General features: G+C 42.2%; 1 protein-coding gene across 7 annotated transcripts in view; it reads right to left on the reverse strand.

Annotated features, from left to right (window-relative positions):
• The window catches only part of fhod1 (formin homology 2 domain containing 1), a 59,871-nt gene that overhangs the window by 35,294 nt on the left and 3,351 nt on the right, over window positions 1-21,226 (reverse strand). For all 7 annotated transcript variants that reach the window (XM_031743712.2, XM_039613760.1, XM_031743717.2 and 4 more), the window contains 2 exons: window positions 7,273-7,379; window positions 4,930-4,994 (listed from right to left, as the gene is read on the reverse strand). In XM_031743712.2, the coding sequence (XP_031599572.1) occupies window positions 4,930-4,994; window positions 7,273-7,379 (172 nt within the window). The remainder of the gene's footprint in view (window positions 1-4,929; window positions 4,995-7,272; window positions 7,380-21,226) is intronic.

A 21,226-nucleotide genomic window follows, 5' to 3' on the forward strand; every position in this document is an offset into this window, starting at 1 on the left:
CACACAGCATTGCTGGAAAATGGCACTATGAGCTTCGTGTGGAGTCTTGTCAGGATGGGACTTTAAGGTTCAGGTTGAGACAGGTGAACAAAAAGAAACACATACATGTTTTTACCTGTAAGTTTACAGTAGTTGGCAAACTTAAACCTGAATCTGTCTCTAATCTAAACCCTGAAACCAGGTCTGAACCCTGCGAGGGACCCAGTGGAAGGACGTGGCATCCTCGTAATGTGTTAATCTCCTCCTGTGGGCTTCAAACTGATCCCAGAACAGCCGTGTTGCAGTGCTATATACTTCATAAAGAAGCAGATAAAGAAACGGATCATTTTCAGTCTAATAAAACTGGTTCTACAGAAGAAGCAGAAACAAAAGGTAAGCTCTGTCGCTTCAGCGAGGACGGATAGCTCTCAATCACAAACAAATCACAGCGAGGGTTCCAAGGAGTACACATTCTGGGAAATCCCCTCCGGAGCAGGAAGGGTGGGGTCATGCCAGGCAGCACGGGAAGGAGGGAGGGAATAAGTGGCTGACAGCGGGCACTCTGGGAAACTTCAGCATTTCCCAGGAGAGGAGATTCTGACCAACTGAAGTCAGACCTCTGCAGCTACCAGAGAAACGGACACAGATCTCAACAAACACATGGAAACCAACAACCCAAGTCTGAAGCTCTTCACAGGATCCTCAGATCCAAAGACACACAATAACAAAGACATGCATAACAATTAAAGAGACACAAACAGAAAAAGCTAAGTGTAGTTGATGAATCTCGGGGCTCCTCTGTGTCATTTAACAGTCACTGGATCTCCTGAGATCGCTCCTGTTTCACACTCGGCCTGCAGAACTTTCCTGATTGTTTCAAAAACGCCTTAAAGGAAATGAAAATGACACCTTTTGAGTCAGAATGATGCAAAACAGCAGAGACGACAGAGAGACTCACTGGTCTTCTGATAAGAACTACTCCATCTACAGGTGGAACCTTTTTGAAGAATGCATTTTAATGAGTTTATGGCAAAACACAGTGCCACTAAACACAGTTATGTGTAGTTTATGAGTGCGATTGTCTCAGGATCCCCTCTGGGTCATTTGACTGGAACACGATCTCTCCCGTTTCTCACTCTGCCTGCAGAACTTTCCAGCACCGTTTCAAAACTCTTAAAGAAAATGAAAGCGAAGGCTTTCTGCCTCCGGCTCCGTCCTTTCTGACACTGGTGTGTCCAGCTGCTGCGAGCAGCAACACCACAGGCGTAGATAGGGGCAGAAAAGGGCTAAAAATAAAAACCAGAGTGGAGCTTTGGTCTGCTGGGATGAAAACAGCTACAAACACAGAAGTGTTCAGTGAACCGCCGAGAGGCTCGGAAGACCATTTTAAACAACCATCGTGCCCAAAGCCAAGACACAGTCAACAACAATAAATAATCAGCCACATGCAGAGCAAGAGTGCAGATGAGGTGAATCCGCTCAGTTTCAGCTTCTTCATGTTGTCTGTATTCACTGATGTGCACGACTCTGGAAAGGTTTTAAGTAACAACCACAGGGAGGCTTTTAGACCGTGATCGCAAACACGCAACCAAATTTCCATTTAGACCACATCAGGATCGAACTGCAGAAACATACCCACAGATTCCTTTACACAAACTGCTCTGTGGTGTATAAACAGACACTGCCCTTATTTTAACATGGACAACCCCTGCATGGAGGAGCTGATCTTTGTCAAAGCAAACGGACTGCGGCTTAATGGTGACCTAATATGCATTGACTTTGCATGCACATCATTCTCATATTGAAATATTGACGTCCCTAATATCGTCCTCAGGAACCCCAACCAAACAGGGGAAGTTCTCTTAAAGGCAGAGGAGCTAAAACTGCTTATTTCAGACAGAATGAACTGATAGGTTCAGTATAAAAGTATAAAGTTTTATTTTATTTATGAGCAGCAAAGTATGCAAAGCTACTATATACTAGTCAGAGACTAAAAATATAAAGCTGGAAACTGGGACAACAGGTCCCCAAATGTGTTCCTGACAGACAGACAGCAAATACAACAAAGTGACCAACAATAAAAGCAGGTGGTGCAGATCGCTTACACATGTCCTTATATGCCCTCATTTAACGTTCATGTCTCCTTTTTCACTTGAACACCAGAAAGTGAGAGCCAATCAGAAAGTTAATTTAAACTGGGCGGGGCTAAACTGGCTCATTTCAGACAAAGGATGAACTCAGACACTAGAGCAAGGCCCAATGTAAGATGATTAAGGAGGATTATGATCTGTGACTCATGCAGAGCTATTCTAGTAGGGTCCTTTAATAGCGTTACATAAATGACTTCCTGACGACTCACAATTAAACAACATGACTAAGAAGAAAAAGCCAGCTGGTGTCCAGAGATGAGACTCAACCTGCAGAACCCAGAGAACCGGTCTTTAAACGATCAGCAGCAGGCTGAAGCACTTTAAACCGCGCTCTCTGTTTATAAACAACAACAAACAATAGAGTATAAATAGAGCACTCAGCCTCTTTGTTTACAAACAATAAAAAGTTAAATATTTGCAGGCTCTGCCCCTCGCTGAGCTCCTCGGGGGTTTCTGATGATTACCAGTCATGAGTCCGTCTATGAGCCGTTCAGCACGCAGCCACACCCAGCATGCACCTGCTGCAGCCTGGTGGCTGTGTTTGATTTGGATCCGTCAGTGTGTGCACCGGATGGTGCGCTGGCAGCGATTAATTAGAGGGAGGCACAACCATTTCTTTAAACTTATGCCAAGCTAATGCCTCAAAATGTGTCTTCCTTTACTCTGTGCTTGCCCCCCCCCCACATCCTGATAGCCCGTGCCAGGTCGTCTTTAAGTCTGCGAGTAGGTGTGTCACTTCCATCACGGTGCTGACAGATGAGAAACCTTAAAACTTATAATATCTGATAGCTTTGAGGAAAATAAAACAAACCGGTTTGATAATGCTGACCTGTAACCACCAACAGGAACAAGGCTGTAGGCTGCCCTGCTTCATATTACAGTCTCATGCTTAGGTCTGCTCCACGTGACTGTGGAGGTTTAAAACTCTACAACAACACCCCTGACAATCAGAGGTCAGAGGTCACAGAAGGAATATAACCAGACACGCAGTGAGTAGAGGAAACGGGAGCAAAGGGAAGCTTTTCGAGATGGCATGAAAAGGTAAATCAAAGCACAGGATTTACAGAAAGTGCTAATACTGCCGTGACTGATAACGGATTCGCTTCACCTCGCTCTTTCCCAGTGAGCTCAGATGTAAACTGGTTTATGTGGAAACATTTTAAAAAAAAAAAAAAAAAAAAAAAATCAGAGAGGTAGACTGATGTTCAACACAGCCAGGCTTTCCTTGTGTTCGCTGGCTCGACAAAGCCTAAAATCATATTTGAGATAACGGTGCGATGATAGTGGTTATCATCTTTCTCTGCTAATCCCTGCATCCTGGGTGGCTGTAGCTCAGGAGGCGGAGCAGGTCATCTGCTAATCAGAAGGTTGGTGGTTTGATTTGATCCAGTCTGCATGCCAAATATTCTTGGATAAGATAGTAAACCCAGAGTTACTACAAATGTGTTAATGTTAGATAGAAATCACTTGCATAGAAAAAGTCTATAAAGAACATAAAAATAAAAATGCAACACTGCTGCAAATAAGACGAGAGGTTCATGCTGCAGAAAATCATTAATCTGGTGATTACAGAGCTGCACAGAGCAATTAAAAAAAAACTTTGAGATAAACACTCCCACTGGTGACGGCTGAAACTTTTAATATTTAAATGGATCCAGTTTAAACTTGCTGTCCTGCAGCCTAATAAAGAGATGACTGCACAGGTGTTCCTGATGTTTTCTGTGATTGAGCAGCGTGAAAGCGATGAAGAGTTTGATTTTATGCACAGAATCAAGTATCAGAACATTTAAATATTCCTGCATCATCAACTCAGTACATGCACAGTTCACTGACAAGTTTGCACTCAGTTTATAGCTGGGTGCCATGTTGGTACAGCTGAAATGGAAAGCCTGAAGATAACCTGATCCCAACCAGCTCCTGCATTCAGCGCGAGTTACCACAGTGACGGTAAAAACCACAGAAAGCTCCGACTTTAACCTCGACATCACTCGCCTTAGCATTACTCTCGCTTGTTAAATACGCTCCTCGGGACTGAAACGAGGCAAACAGGAGCCACGACTTCATTTTGCTTCTTAAGATGAAATCTGTGATAAACAAGGCTGCTGTGAGGAAACCGCTGGATGTAATGACTGATATCATCAGGAGATCCACAATATTCCCTAATATAGTCCTGACACTCTTCAACATGCCCGCGCTCCTCCTCCTTTTGCAAACGTAACCAGGACGAGTCCGGACAGGAGCTCGTCTTCTCAAGCCGATCTGTTTCCATGGAAACCTCAATGGGAGATTTTTTTTCTGGTCTTAAAAATGTCTGCAGTATCAGACTTTAGTTGGAGCTCGCCTGAAGTGAGAAGAGTCATGCTAATCCTGTCTTACTCACATTTACATGCGGCAGTGAGCTCCCTGTGGGGTCAGTCTGCAGGAAACTACATTTCCCAAAATGCACTTAAAACAATGAAGCTTTTAAAGACTTTCAGGCTTTCCAGCAGCCTGCTCAGAGGACACCTCTGATCCCTCTAAACAAGCTTCGGAGGAGCTACTGCTAAGCTTTCCCGATGTTCAGCACCTTCAACAGATAAAACAACAGCTGAGCAAAACTCTAAACCTGAGCTCAACTTCATGTGGAGAAAGTAACCGCTGTATTTTCTAAGCTGCAGACTCAGAGAAAGGAAATCCTCCCAGCTGAGTGCAACACGTCACTGTGGTGGAAGACGGCAAGAGTTTCCCCCAAGTCATCACTCCTGTGCTGCAGGAGAGGACAGAGGGAAAAAATAAAGCAGAAGACTGAGGACATAATTACCCAGGATGGCGTGAACACGAACAGAGAGCTGAGTCCTCAGAATCAGGATGGGCTTCCTTCCTCTCCTGTGGAAAAATAAGAAACCGTTTGAGTTCAGAATAAAAACAGTCACGACTCAGAGTTCAGGTTCAGTCAGAGCAGCCAGCTTCGTGACAGACATCTAACCAGATTAACTTTTGTGTAATCGAATCATCATACGAGACGGACATGGCACTCAAAGAGTCCCGAGTTGGCATATTTGGGAGGACACCGAGTCAGCAAAGACGATGGAAGAAGAACCTCCAAAGTGGGTTTAATTGGGTTTTTATCAGATCTGAGTGCAGTTTTCATGCTCCAACAAAACTAAAGGCACTTTTCACAAAGACTTGCTTCTACACGGAGTCCTGATCCGCTGTCAGTGTGATCAGTGTGTGCAGACAGCTGGTCTGAGGTGATCCCAGAACAGCTAAGTTTCCACATACAGTCAGACTGCGGCATGCTGGGATTAGAGTATGGAAAGAACGACAGCATGGAGGTATGGAAAGAATGAGAGCGAGAGAGAAGGAGAAACGGGAGAAGGGAAGATGTAAAGGTGGGCGTGTTTGTCTGGAGGCTAAAAGAGGAATACGTTTTTCAGACGCTCTTACAGCATTGCACAGACTCCAGATCTTATGTGCCGTAAATGGCTGAGTTTAAACTGCTGGACACACACACAGACACACACACACCAAGCAGCTACAATGTGTGTGTTTCAGTTCCACATCACTGAAATGAATGTGATTCATCACAGAAAGAAGGTCCAGTCTGAGGCCTGGATTTGAACCCAGATACTCCAGCTTCCTCCCACAGTCCAAAGACATGCATCGGGCTAGGAAAACTGGTGATTCCAAACCAACCATAGGTGTGAAGGGTTATCCATCTGTGCACTTCAGTCCGGTGACAGACTGACCTGTGCAGGGTGTCCCGGGCCTCCTGCCCTGTGACAGCTATGACAGGCTCAACCCCCTCCTAACCCTGAATGGGATAAGTGGAAGAAAACGGACGGACGGACGGATTTTTTGCTTTTTCATAAACTTATTGTTTTAAAAAGTGATTTTAATTTTTTCACTAATTCTACTTCTTTTACTCCTTTTATCCATTATTTTGATTATTCATAATTTTATTACCTCTGCCAAGGAAGTTGTGCTTTTGGTGTTTCTGTCTGTAAACACGATACCCGGAAAAGTTTTGATCGAGCGGGGGTGAAGAGCGGGGTCACGCAACAATTGATTAAAAAATGGCTTCCATCCCCCGAGGTCTTTGTGGTTAACTTCATGATTTATTGGCTCAAAATTGATGACATCTTACAAGTGTGCTGTCTGTTGGCAACATGTGAAAAGTAAAAATTTAAAATATCACCCTCAAGGTCAACAGATGGATCTGAAGGTCAAAGCGATGATGCCATACAGAGTGATTTAAAACCCTGTTTCTGACTCAGACAATGTTTAGGTGCACGGGGATTCTAAATATCACTCTGGACCTCTGAGCTTCAGATGTGCATTTTAAAATTATTATATATTTTTATATAAAATAAAATAGCAATCATCTTTAATAACTAAATTTAAAATGGTACTTCCTGTGATCTCACTTTCACACCTGCCTCTTTTTTTCTTCTTTTTTTTTTTTAAATTGACCCCAGAATGTTTTACACTTTTAAAGAAAGTGTTGGCAAGAGTATATAGTATATACAGAATTAGACCAAATTATTCCTGTGCATCTTAGCTGATGTCACAATTAGACATCATCGTTATACTCTGAGGCACGTACGTTCTCGGGCAGCCGGTCAGTATGAAGCTGCCGCCTGCAGCGAGCACAGCGTTTAAAGCGCTCGACAACAAAATCTGTTTTCACTTATTTATCACTAAACATGTAAACAACTTTTACTAAACAATGAATGTTACACATGTACTATATGAACATAACTAAAATGAATAATAACAATAGTACTTTAAATTACATAAAGTGTATTATAGTGAGTAATGGTAAACTACTATTGTTTTATAAATATGATAAAAATGTGCTGTGCCTTTATTTTATCTTGGCTATTTTTCCATATATTATTTTTTATTTCATTTTAATATTTGAGTATGTTGTTGACAGCGATTGTTTGGGTGCGGGTGGGGATGCAGGTGGGGGGGTGTCTGTGTGGGTCCAGTGCTTCTCCTGTTTTCTGTGTTTGTGGGGTTACAAGGACGGCATGTCTCTGCCTGACGTGTTTGGCTGCAGCATTAATGAGTCATGTTCCCAATAAAAATACATGTTAAAAATAGACAATTGGCAGGACACACACACACACACACACACACACACAAAAGCTTTTCTTACGCCACATCTTCATAGAAGCTCTCCAGCTCGTCTCGCTGCTCAGCCAGAGAAGAGTCCAGGTCCAGATAGTTTCCACTGGGAGACAGCTGGAGGGTGCAGTCTTCCAGCTGAAGGACACACAGGCAGACAGATCAGTGAAGATCAGGTTTATGCAATGCTGAATCACGACGGAGCTCAGCTGTGAACAGATTTGTCTGTGTGTGAAAAGCCGAGGCAGAGCGAGGGACACCGATCTCTGGTGTCAGTAGAAACAGATCCTGCAGCCGCTGCTGCAAACAAACAAAACTGACTCGACCGGTTTAACCGATGAGGTCTGTGGATCGTTGCCTCTATATTCATGTGGGAGAAAGTAATCTGGTCGGATATCTGCTAATCTGGATGATTCTCACACTAAAGCTGCACCCAGATTTCTAAAGGATCGTCCAGCCTAATAAAGCTGAAGACATTTTGAGATTTGGTAACTAATGCGAGGACACCTGCTGTCTGAATAAATCACAAACTGAAAACAGTCACATTTATGGCAAATACAACAAGATGCAACAATCCTCCAATATCAGGAGTCACACTTTATGCAAAAAACTCGCCAAAATATAAGCCACCAACTTCAATTAGCTGATCAATAACAGCTTTTCTGGATGAGTGATACATGCATTTATTTACAGCACAGTGTAGGACAGCTGTAGATCACATGCTTGGCTGTGACTTCTAAAGCCACAGCACAAGAAAAACTCCTGACGTCGATTTACTCCAGGATCGTATCGATCCATGTTGTCCTGCGTCAGAGAGGAATGCCATTTATACTTCAATATATTTATTATATTCTTGTTAAAAACAATGGAGTCCTGGTGTATCAGTGTAATGTAATAAGACACAATGTTGTCAAATTCAACAGCAGCAGAAAACACTGGACTGTTGTGCCGATGCTTTAGCTCAAACAGATGCGACTCCTCCACCGTCGTTCCTGCAGAACGCCCGATTTTACTGAATTTGCATGACATGTAAATATTCTGGCTGACTGGAAAAATAAAGACAAAGAAGCGAATTATCAAGAATGAACCACAACCATTATAAAGCAGGACCTTATAACAACTCTATTGTATTTATATATAAATAATTCATAACAATGGGCATCTCAGGACACTTTATAATACAAGAAGGTACAGATCCACTAACATCGTTCAACAGACGTAGTGTTTTCAGTGGGAGAAACATTTCTTCACTCATCCAGGTGACTTCTTCAGTCTCAGCTGACTGCAGGTTTCCCCAGCCTCATAAACAGTACATTTGCACAATGACTGAAACTAGCCCACTGAATTTTTTCACCTATTTACACCTACAGGCCAGTGGGCGCTCTGTCAAGGATGAGGATGTACACATCCTGGACAGGGAGGAACGCTGGTTTGAGCGCGGAGTCAAGGAGGCCATTTACGTGAAAAGGGAAAGACCATCTCTGAATTGAGGAGGGGGCCTAAGGGTACATCTGTCACCGTCTTACAATGCTGTGATTGCAGCCATTCCCCAACTCTCTGTGAATGGTACTCATGGCTATTGATCAATGGTCATGAGAATTTGCATATTAATGATGAAGGAACTGACCTCCCAGCCCATTGTTCCTTCAGTGGTGCTTGTTTCAGTCATTGTGCAAATGTACTGTTTATAAGGTTGGAAACCTGCAGTCAGCTGAGACTGAAGAAGTCACTTGGATGAGTGAAGAAATGTTTCTCCCACTGAAAACGTTACGTCTGGATGAACAGAATCAACTTTTTGGGATTTACTCACCTGGATGATTGAGCATGCATCAAGACATTATTCAACACAACTCCTTTAGTTACGCGCCTAGAGGAGTGTAACTAAAGGAGGGTTTAGGGTCATCTGATCTTCACAGCCAGTCTGCTTCCTATTCTACTTTTCATCACCCTAAGAACCACAAGAAAGCCCACAGTCTGAGACTGAACAGCTATGTAGGGAAATGTATGATGCCAATAGGTCTTTAATATTACCGTTTGATCACTCATGAGTAGTTTTCCAGAATGTAAATGATAACAGAGACGCGGGAGGTTTCGAATTTTTATAGTAAGCAGTCATGCATATTTGTTTAATGTGTTTGTTGAAGGCCACACTGACTAAAATGACTCAAAGGTTCCTTGCAGTGTTAATGGAGGCCAGTGTAATGCCATCAGGTTAGTCACCGTGTTTCTGAGGTTAAATACAGTAACTTTAATTTAATCTGAGTTTAGCAGCAGGAAGCAGGAGTCATCTTTCCCTTTGTCTTTAAAACATGTCTGTAATTTAACTAACTGACTTGTGTATCTGGTTGCATTGCTAAATATAACTAGGCATTACCTGCAGAACAATGGAAATGCACGCAGTGCCCTCATGTTATACATTCTTCCCTTTGGCAGTGAAAATAATTGGTCCCAGCACAGAACCCTGGGGAACTCCATGACTAACCTCTGAGTGAAGAAGGCGCGCCATCCAAATAACTTGGATTTTTCTGAATGATGTGTTCCAGTTTCAATAATAAAAATCAGTGTAATCTGTAATAAAACTGACTGCTTCATGCAAACAAAGTTGGTTTAGGCTGAGAGAAGCTAATTAGTAACCGTTGCTGCTGTAAATGTTTTACAGCCATTTCTAAAGCTGGAGCTGATGTGTGACTTTTGTGCTGTTGGATAATCATACAGTTATTCATCTGTTGTGAATGAATGCTGCTCACTTTAGCAGCACAGTGTCAGAAGTTATTCTGTTTATTTTAGAAATGGCTGTTTAACCCCTCCCTCCTTTTGTATCTGTGGCTTCTGTACTTTCACTGTTTTTATTTACATGTGACAGAAAGTTGCTTTACAAAACCAATCCAACAGGTCACACAGTCTGCGGTTTTTTGGGGCAGTATGCAACAGGAATGTGTTTTTTACTCTCTCAAACCAGTAAACAGGGTCTGTGTTCCAGATCAGTTTCATGTCTATTTATAGCTGCCCTGCTCGGCCTGGCAGCATGTTTGTAGTCGAGTCATGGCCAGGTATGAGTCTACAATAACCAGTTATCAAACACATCAGGTCTGCTTTTGAGTGTCAGACTCTAGACCTGCAGGTCCACATTCTTCTTCTCTAACAACACAGATCCTTCCGTCAGCCTGGAGCTGCACGGAGGAGGCGGAGGAGGCTCACCTCCACATTTTAAACTGATGGTGTAACTGCAGGTCACGTGGTTGTTCATGGATTTACATTTTCTTCACTATAGTTTTCAGTAAGAATTTACAGAAGACCTGAAAGTGAACTTGGACAGTGACCATAAAAGAAGCTCCAAACATCCCCCCTGACTCAATCTGCACATTTTCAGGTTCAACTAATTTTACATCTGAGTCTACAGAACCATCCAAATCTTTCTGTGAAAAGTTTGTAGAGTTTGCACTCACATTTTGATTGATTGATTGATTGTACATTATTCATCCCGAGGGAAATTGGGTTAAGGCTGCCAGCTGTGCCAGCGCCGTCTTACCCATCCGACCATACATACATTACAAACATCACATGGGGAAGACAGGTCAGAGGGGTATACATGGAAAAGCACAACATGAGGAAAGATAAGGAGAGAAAAAAATAACTCCACCCAGACTGAGCTCCAACAGGGAGATCAGTTTGAGAACAAAAATTTTAGACACAGTAGTCTAAGGAGCTGGGGGGGGGGGGAAAAAAAAAAAAAAAAAAAAAAAAAAGCGACTGGACTTCTTTAAGTTTCTTGAAGACATTTCATCCAAGAAGCTTCTTTGGTTCTAACACCAATTGGTGGAGAGTCCCAGATTATTAAGGCTTACTGGGAGTGTCCCTAAGAGGGTTGTTGACCGACTATTGATCATCTGAGTCAAGGTGTGGAAATGGGTGTAGGTCATTATCAGCCAAGGTTTCAGGCTAACCCATTGTGAGACCATGCCTCACCCTGTCATGTGGTTTATTGAGTTCAAATGGCCCAGGATGCGAGTGGGCGTTAAGGCATTCAATTCAATTCAATTCAATTCAATTCAATTTTATTTATATAGCGCCAAATCACAACAAAAGTCGCCTCAAGGCGCTTTATATTGTACAGTAGATAGCACAATAATAAATACAGAGAAAAACACAACAATCATATGACCCCCTATGAGCAAGCACTTTGGCGACAGTGGGAAGGAAAAACTCCCTTTTAACAGGAAGAAACCTCCGGCAGAACCAGGCTCAGGGAGGGGCGGCCATCTGCTGAGACCGGTTGGGGTGAGAGAAGAAAAACAGGATAAAGACATGCTGTGGAAGAGAGACAGAGATTAATAACAGATATGATTCGATGCAGAGAGGTCTATTAGCACATAGTGAGTGAGAAAGGTGACTGGAAGGAAAAACTCAATGCATCATGGGAATCCCGGCAGCCTACGTCTATTGCAGCATAACTAAGGGAGGATTCAGGGTCACCTGGTCCAGCCCTAACTATATGCTTTAGCAAAAAGGAAAGTTTTAAGCCTAATCTTGAAAGTAGAGATAGTGTCTGTCTCCCGAATCCAAACTGGAAGCTGGTTCCACAGAAGAGGGGCCTGAAAACTGAAGGCTCTGCCTCCCATTCTACTTTTAAATACTCTAGGAACAACAAGTAGGCCTGCAGAGCGAGAGCGAAGTGCTCTAATAGGGTGATATGGTACTACAAGGTCATTAAGATGGGGCCTGATTATTTAAGACCTTGTATGTGAGGAGCAGGATTTTGAATTCAATTCTGGATTTAACAGGAAGCCAATGAAGGGAAGCCAAAACAGGAGAAATATGTTCTCTCTTTCTAGTCCCTGTCAGGACTCTTGCTGCAGCATTTTGGATCAGCTGAAGGCTTTTCAGTGAGTTTTTAGGACATCCTGATAATAATGAATTACAGTAGTCCAGCCTGGAAGTAATAAATGCATGAACTAGTTTTTCAGCATCACTCTGAGACAGGATATTTCTAATTTTAGAGATGTTGCACAAATGGAAGAAAGCAGTCTTACATATTTGTTTAATATGTGAATTGAAGGACATGTCTTGGTCAAAAATGACTCCAAGGTTCCTCACAGTGTTACTGGAGGCCAAGGTAATGCCATCCAGAGTAAGAATCTGCTTAGATACCATATTTCTAAGATTTTCAGGGCTGAGTACAATAACCTCAGTTTGATCTGAATTAAGAAGCAGAAAGTTAGCGGCCATCCAGGTCTTTATGTCTTTAAGACATTCCTGCAGTTTAACTAATTGGTGTGTGTTACCTGGCTTCATGGACAGATAGAGCTGCGTGTCATCTGCATAGCAGTGAAAATTTATGCTATGTCTTCTAATGATGCTGCCTAAGGGAAGCATGTATAATGTAAATAGAATTGGTCCTAGCACTGAACCCTGTGGAACACCATAATTGACCTTAGTGGGTGAAGAGGACTCTCCATTTACTTGAACAAATTGGAGTCTATTAGATAGATATGATACAAACCACTGCAGTGCAGTACCTGTAATACCTACAGCATGTTCTAATCGATCTAATAGGATATTATGGTCGACAGTATCGAACGCAGCACTGAGGTCTAGCAGGACAAGCACAGAGATGAGTCCACTGTCAGAGGCCATAAGAAGATCATTTGTAACCTTCACTAAAGCTGTTTCTGTGCTGTGATGAGCTCTGAAACCTGACTGAAACTCTTCAAATAAGCCATTCCTCTGCAGATGATCTGTTAGCTGTTTGACAACTACTCTTTCAAGGATGTTTGATATGAAAGGAAGGTTGGAGATTGGCCTATAATTAGCTAAGACAGCTGGGTCTAGAGATGGCTTTTTAAGTAAAGGTTTAACTACAGCCACCTTGAAGGCCTGTGGTACATAGCCGATTATTAGAGATAGGTTGATCATATTTAAGATCGAAGCATTAATTAATGGCAGGACTTCTTTGAGCAGTTTTGTAGGAATGGGGTCTAAAAGACACGTTGATGGTTTGGAGGAATTAATTATTGAAGTTAACTCAGAAAGATCAATTGGAGAAAAGAGTTTAACTTAACATCGATGGTACTAAAAGTAGCTGTAGATAATATTACATCTGTGGGATGATTATTGGTAATTTTTTTCTCTAATGATAAAAATTTTATTTGTGAAGAAGTTCATGAAGTCATTACTAGTTAACGTTAAAGGGATTGTTGGCTCAGTAGAGCTCTGACTTTTTGTCAGCCTGGCTACAGTGCTGAAGAGAAACCTGGGGTTGTTCTTATTTTCTTCAATCAGTGACGAATAGTAAGATGTTCTGGCTTTGCGGAGGGCTTTCTTATAAAGCAGCAAACTATTTCTCCAGGCTAAATGATGATTCTCTAAATTTGTGACACGCCATTTCCTCTCCAGCTTACGAGTTATCTGCTTTAGGCTACGTGTTTGAGAATTATACCACGGAGTCAGGTACTTGGATTTGAGGCCTTAGTTTTCACAGGAGCTACAGTATCCAGAGTCGCATGCGTAGTGAGGAGGTAAAATTATTAACAAGATAATCGACCTCTGTTGGAGTAGTGTTCAGATAGCTGCTCTGCTCTATGTTGGTACAGGGCATTGAAGATGATAACAGTGGGTGGATTATATTCTTAAACTTAGTTACAGCACTTTCAGAAAGACATCTACTTTGATAAAGTCTACTCTCCACTGCTGTGTAATCAATTATTGTAAATGTAAATGTTATCAGGAAATGATCAGACAGCAGAGGGTTTTCAGGAAACACTGTTAAATGTTCAGTTTCTGTGCCATATGTTAAAACAAGATCTAGAGTGTGATTAAAGTGGTGGGTGGGTTCTTTTACATTTTGAGAGAAGCCAATTGAGTCTAATAACAGATTAAATGCGATGTTGAGGCTGTCATTTTAGCATCTACATGGATGTTAAAATCACCCACAATAATGATTTTATCTGAGCTGAGCATTAAATCAGATAAAAGTCTGAGAAATCAAAGAGAAACTCTGTGTAAGGCCCAGGTGGACGATAGATGATAACAAGTAAGACTGGTTTCTGAGTTTTACAGCTGGGGTGGACGAGGCTAAGCATCAGGCTTTCAAATGAATTAAAAGTCTGTCTTGGTCTTTCGTTAATTAATAGACTGGTGTGAAAAATTGCTGCCACACCGCCCCTCGGCCTGTGCTTCGAGGTTTCTGGTAGTTAGAATGACTCGGGGTGTTGATTCATTTAAACTAACATACTCATCCTGCTGCAACCAGGTTTCTGTAAGGCAGAGTAAATCGATTTGTTGATCAATTATTAAGTCATGTACTAACAGAGACTTGGAGAGAGAGACCTAATATTTAATAATCCACATTTCACTGTTTTACTCTTTGGTTCAGATGTGGATACTGTATTGTTCTTTCTTTGTGATTTTTATGTTTAAGTTGTTTGTTGCTGGTTTTAGTTTTTTTTTGTCTTTTTGGGAGCTGACACAGTCTCAATGGAGATGGGTTTTGGGGGTAGCAGGAGGAGAGAAGCTGCAGAGAGGCGTGTAAGACTGCAACTCTGCTTCCTGGTCCCAACTCTGGATAGTCATATTTTGGGGGTTTAATAAATTGGTCCATATTTCTAGAAATGAGAGCTGCTCCATCCAAAGTGGGATGGATGCCGTCTCTCCTAACAAGACCAGGTTTCCTCCAGAAGGTTTGCCAATTATCTATGAAGCCCACATCGTTTCTGGGACACCACTCAGACAGCCAGCAATTTAAGGAGAACATGCGGCTAAACATGTCACTCCTGGTCTGATTGGGGAGGGACCAGAGAAAACTACAGAGTCCGACATTGTTTTGGCAAAGTTACACACCGATTCAATATTGATTTTAGTGACCTCCGATTGGCGTAACCGGGTGTCATTACTGCCGACGTGAATTATGATCTTACTGTATTTACGTTTACCCTTAGCCAGCAGTTTTAAATTTCCTTCAATGTCGCCTGCTCTGGCCCCTGGAAGACAATTGACTATGGTTGCCGGTGTCTCTAGCTTCACGTCTGAGAACAGAATCACCAATTACCAGAGTTTGACCCCGGCGGTGTGTCGCCGAGTGGGGAAAAAGCAGTTAGACACATGAACAGGTTGGTGGTGTACCTGGGCTTCAGTTTAAGACTATGCTTCCTCCTCACCGTCACCCAGCCGCCCTCTTTCCCCAGCTGCTTGGGGTCTGCCGGGGAACAGCTAACGGGCCCACGCTATCTTCGGCTGCACCAGCTACAGGGGCCTGGCTAGCTACGGGTGAATGAAGGGTGCGGCCGAGTCTCAATTCAGTAATCCTGGCCTCCAGAGCTGCAAATATGCTACATTTGTTACAGGTATCATTACTGCTAAAGGAGGCCGAGGAGTAACTAAACATCTGACACAATGAGCAGGAAAGTGCAGGAGGGACAGGTGAAGTAGCCATGGTGCTAACGAGTCGGCTACGAGCTAAGCTAAGCTAGCGAAACAGTAAAGAGACAGTGAGTGAATACTTTGGCTATAAATTAGGTAGTGAGTACACAGAAAGGGTGATTCAGATGAAGCACGTTAAGATTATACTATGAAAAAGGGATGTATCAAAAGATTTAAATTAAATTGCTAAGCAGAAAAGCTACTCAGAAACACCACTGTGTTTGAGCAGGAACAGGAAGTGATACTCTACCACAAAGCGAGCGAACACCAAGTGACAGCGCCACCAAGAGTCAGGGATCAAGTCCCTGGGAAGGCATCTGGGAAGGATCTCAAAACTGGATTATAGATGGCACAGTGGGTGTCATAAGCCCCGCCCTCTGTTCAAAGATTGTTGTTCACAGTGGACACAGATGCTTCTTTCACTCCTCTTTCAAACCATCTGTCTTCTGTCCAAAATGTAAACATTGGTATCCTCAAAAGAGTGACCTTTGACCTTTATATGCAAACTGAAGAAGCTGCTTCTTGCATGAGAGGTGAAATGTCTTCAAGAAACTTGAGTCCAGTCACTTTTCTTTCCAAGCTCCTTAGATTACCAAGACCTGGATACTAAGAACCTTCAGACAGAGCTTTTCTAGTCTTACCGTCCACTCGAGGCGTTTTAACGCCAAGTCACATTTGAACCATAGAGCACATCTACCTTACATCCATGGTAATCTAGAATCTCCAGTTAAGCTAACAAGTGTTTGGACTGTAGGAGGAAGCTGGGGTACAGACACAGGAAGCACACACCGACTCTCCATCTCACCAGGATTCTGCCCAAATAAAGGAGTTCGGCTGTGAGTGTTAGTATTTTAAGGCAATCTCCATGAAGTGGGGACAAAATGGTTAAAAATGTTCTGTGCTGTGATTTTAAAGCTTTATGTCTGTTAAGTATAGAAAAAAAAATATAAATAAATCACTGGCCATTATTGCAAATATTTCCAAAGGAAGAAGCACATCGTCCTCTTCCAAAAAACAAAACGGTGAAAAAAAAAAAAAAAAAAAAAAAAGGATTGAGGTGATGTTTTAAAACTCATACATTTTAATTTCTCCTGGTTTTTATTTTTGCCTGCTTTTTTAACCTAACATCTTAGAGTGGACAGGAATGGCTTACACACATGCACACGTCTTAAAAAGAGTGTGGAACACCGGTGCCTTACTCCTCCAACTTCCCCCCTCTTGGTCCTCATTGATTAGCATCCTATTGACCCACTGGGTCAAAATGTACATGCTTCCGTTATGCAGAACTGTGTCATCACGGTATTTATCATTTTGCAAAACCAAACAGGAAAGGTTGAAGAACACTCCACCTTTTCTAATTTGAATCAGCTGGATTAGATGCTCTGCTACAAACTCTGTGAGGGCAGAGACGGGTAACCATGCAAAGGATTCACTCCGAGCATGTGCGCATGTTCTTGGGCTGCACAATTAATCAAATCTAAATCTCAATCACGATTTTGGCTTCCCACAATTAAACTAATGTGATCGACCAATACTAAAAAGCGTGCTCTGCCAATATAATGCAAAGCAAAAGCAAATGACGCCCAATACTGTGCCTGATGACATGGCTGCATGTGCCAATGACAGCTGTTCCCTGTTCCAGTCTGTATGAGAAACAACTGTTAAAAGACAGATTTACAACAGCTTGTCAAAACAAACATCAAATGTCTGACACAGCAGGAAGTGAAGAGCTTGCCCCCTGAAGGGGATCATCATCCATTGTTTGGAATTACTTCAGATTTGGGGCAAGTGACGTTAACCTGGAAAGAATCACATACAAAGAGTGCTGCAGAGTTGTAACACAATAACACACAACTGCCTGAACACACAGGCCGAGAAAAACAATGCAGTGGTTGCAAATGTGACTCGTCCAACATCAGCTCGGATGAGTCTGTACGGTGCATCGGCTTATCAGCGTATCCATCCAGCTCCCACCAGCCAATCACATAAGAGTCCAGTAAACACGGGGAGTAATGAAGGCTTTGGGAAGACGTTGAGCTAATTGGACACCTGATACGTTATCCTCTCTCTCTGTTCTTTTGTGGCAAAACCTGACAGGGGAAATTAGAAGAGGCCCCTCAGCTGTTTTGTTCATGTTCATCGTGCAGGTACCACAAATGGAGCGAAACCTTTACTAGGAGATGCTCTCATGCCAGGTCAATAAACACCTCGTCTGTCTGCAAAGAAGTTCTAATTGACAGGAACGTAGCATGACAGAAAAGTGAAAGTGGTGCCCGGATGACTTTGTTTTATTTAATTTATTAATTTTATTAGAGCAGTCATCTGTCTGAACTGGTTTGGTTGAGGAGAAAGAGGAGAAGGCGAGACGTCACGCACCGCCTAAACTAAATGAAGTATTTCCAGTAATGACAAAACATATGTGGAGAATCTTGTGCTGTGTGTGCCAAATGCAAGACGGGACAAACTCAGACGATGCCCAGACTGTTTCCGCCGACACTGTTCATGTGCAAACACAGCTTTACACTCGATTTAAATAAACACTGCTGCTAATTTACTTTGATCCTCTTTAAAGCTGACACTGAGCATATGAAACAAAACTCATCAACAGCCTGTTGTGCAACTGCTGCCTACAAATTTTAGGAAGGAAGCGCCTGTTCAGCTCTTATCAACACATTGCTTTTAGTATTACATCCGTCCATGCATCCATCCAGGCTTATCTGCTGTTTACAGGTCCCACCCTTTTCCTCCAAAAACCAGGCAGTGAAGCAGGAGGAGGCGATGAAATAAAACCAGCTTCGTGCAGCACAGCAGATGTGATGGCTGTGTACCATTCTCATTATCTCACTGAATCTATCAAGGAGGCGGAGAGCTGCCTCAGGTCGAGCCCTGGGGCAAGATGGGAACAATTAGGGGGTCAGTGGAGGAATGTAATCTATAAGGACCAGCGTTCTCTGGTGCTTATCTGATGCTAGAAATTCCAGCCGGGCTCCGACCGCCTCGCGGCAGGCTGGTGTCGGGCTCACGTGATGGCTATGAATCTTTGAAACTGAACTTAATTTTTTAAAAAGTGAGAAATCAGCACTAGTGTGGAAAGAAGCTGGAGAAACACAGTGTAGAACATGTTCAAACAAAGACTGCTGAGCAATGATTGCTTCATCCTTCTTTTAATAACTGCAGAGGGAAAAAGAGCAAAATGTGACGTCAATAAGATGGATGAAGGCAAAACTTCAACCTTTCAACTATTCACAATAATAAATATCTGAAAGTCTGTACCTGGCAGCTCACACGGATATACTTCTATTGTCTTTGTGCGCAGCGCTGTAACTTCTCACCTTCCAAACCCAAATCACTATTGAATGCTCGTAGTTACTGTAGTCTGATTACTGTCTAAAGCGGCACAGTTCCATTTCTTCTACATTTTTTCGAGCATTAACAGAAACATGAGGAGTTTCTCAGATTGAACAAGTGTGGCTCTAAAGCCTCCATCAGCTTCTAAAGCTACGGGTCCCATTTCCTTGTGTGCAGCTATGACCACGGTAGCTCGAGGCTGAAGCTTGTGAGAGCTGTTGATCGCTTGAAAGCTGGAAATTTGTCCTGGAAACCTACTTGTGCATTTATGGCAGTCGGGTTAAGACAGATGAGGGAACCATGAGATTCATCATCAGTAAATTGCTCTTGTGACGCTGACTGGATGGACTAACCATTAAAACACATCTTCAGATATGTCATCGTCATGCTTCGGTTTCACTGTTAAAGCTGTGTTTGCACTGCAGGGACTATGAGGCTTTGGAAGAGCTCAGTGTGTTTCCACTGCCGGGACTCTGTTCTTCACTGGCAAAGAAACCGCTTTACAAAATAAATGTCTGAGGGAATTATTATCTTAAGGTTCTGGAACTTTTTGGGTCAGCCTTGCAGCTCGAAACGCTCCTGATTGGTGCTCACCACTATTATTAAAAATAAAAAAAATATGTAGTTGTAGCTAATATAATTTGTTTACTATGCTGTGGCCTTACAGCAGCATGCCAAACATGGACTGAAAATAAGGTGTAGTAGAGTCGTGCACAAAAATGACATGTGTGACTCATCTGGAGTGGAAATGCAGACAACCAAAGGCCAAAGGTGAACAAGGCTCCTGGGACTAAAGGTTCTGAGAACGCTGGGTTTTATGGCAACTTCCATTCTTTTGTGTGTGTTAACACCAGATGAAACAAGGTCTAAATTAAGCTCCAAGTTTTACCTCCAAATTATTCCTGATCCAACTTTCTTTCATAAGTACGTGCAGTTTCTTGCCAGGGCTTGCAGCTCTGAACATTTCTGACTGGTTGAGTTATTTGGAGCTTTTTCAACTTTTTTTTCAAAGACCATTTAAAAAATAAATAAATACTGAAACTACAACATGGAGCTACAAAAGACAGATGGAAATGACCACAAAGTCCAAGCTTCATTAGGCTGTAACAGTGAAGAAGAAATCCACGGGTACAGACAGTTGTGAGCAGCTCTTTCTTGGTGTGTGAAAACAATGCAACTTTAATTCAATTCCAATTAAATGCAGTGGAACTTTATATAGCATCAAGCAAACAATACCTCAAGGTGCTTTATTTTGAAAGGTAAAGACCCTAAAACAATAGAGAAACCTGTAACAACCAGGCGACCCATTATGAGCACGCATTTGGCGACCGTGGGAAGGAAAAACTCCCTTTTAATGGGAAGAAACCTTCAGCAGAACCAGGCTCAGGGTTCTGCTGCGAATAAAATACTTATTATAAATACCTGTGTTAAAAACCTTTAAAAATTAAATAAAGACAGAATGTGAAGAAAAAAGATGCTTTTTTTTTTTTTATGTACAAGGCTGCACTTTAGTGTAATACCATTTTTCACCACAAGGCCATAAAACGAGTCGGTATATATTTTAATGAAACATGTAATTAAGAAGACCTAAGGGTCTGGAAAAAAAGGCAGAGCTAAAAGAAATAAAGAAAAATAAATAAATATTTGACTTGTAATAAACCCCTCCTGACAGTGGACTAATTAAAACTTGCAGAGTGTCATTACAAAAGGCAGCTTTAAAAACAGCCCTTGCTTTTCTTAATAAGTCAGGTAAATAATGACGTTCTCAAGGAGCTTTAGTACGAGTGAAATCAAAGATGGCAACTTTAGCTTCTTGGAAATTTTGTGGAAATTAGGCTCGTGTACAGCGGTTGTCACGAAAACCATCAGCCTCAGAGAAATCGCTGCTCTTAAGTTAGCCTATAAGTTTCCACAGCTTCATAGTGCTACCTAATGTCAGACAGTCCCACAACACTGGCACCATCAGGGCTCACTGAATTATAACACTGCTGCTAATCTTCATTTAACAGGCTGCAATTAGAAGCTTCTCGTATTACAGCCCATCATAAACTCTGTAGCCAAAAGTCATTTAGATGTTTCTGACAGTCGCCCATTAAAATTAATCTCATTTCATTTTGACTCTTAAACCAGACACTGCTTTTGTCAGCGATGTTACGCAATCACTTTATTGTGGCGTGTACTTCAGACTATCAGAACTGTGGAATGTGTGCTTACATGTAAAA

The sequence above is a fragment of the Oreochromis aureus genome, linkage group 1 (genome assembly GCF_013358895.1).
Source record: "Oreochromis aureus strain Israel breed Guangdong linkage group 1, ZZ_aureus, whole genome shotgun sequence".
NCBI classification, from domain to species: domain Eukaryota; kingdom Metazoa; phylum Chordata; class Actinopteri; order Cichliformes; family Cichlidae; genus Oreochromis; species Oreochromis aureus.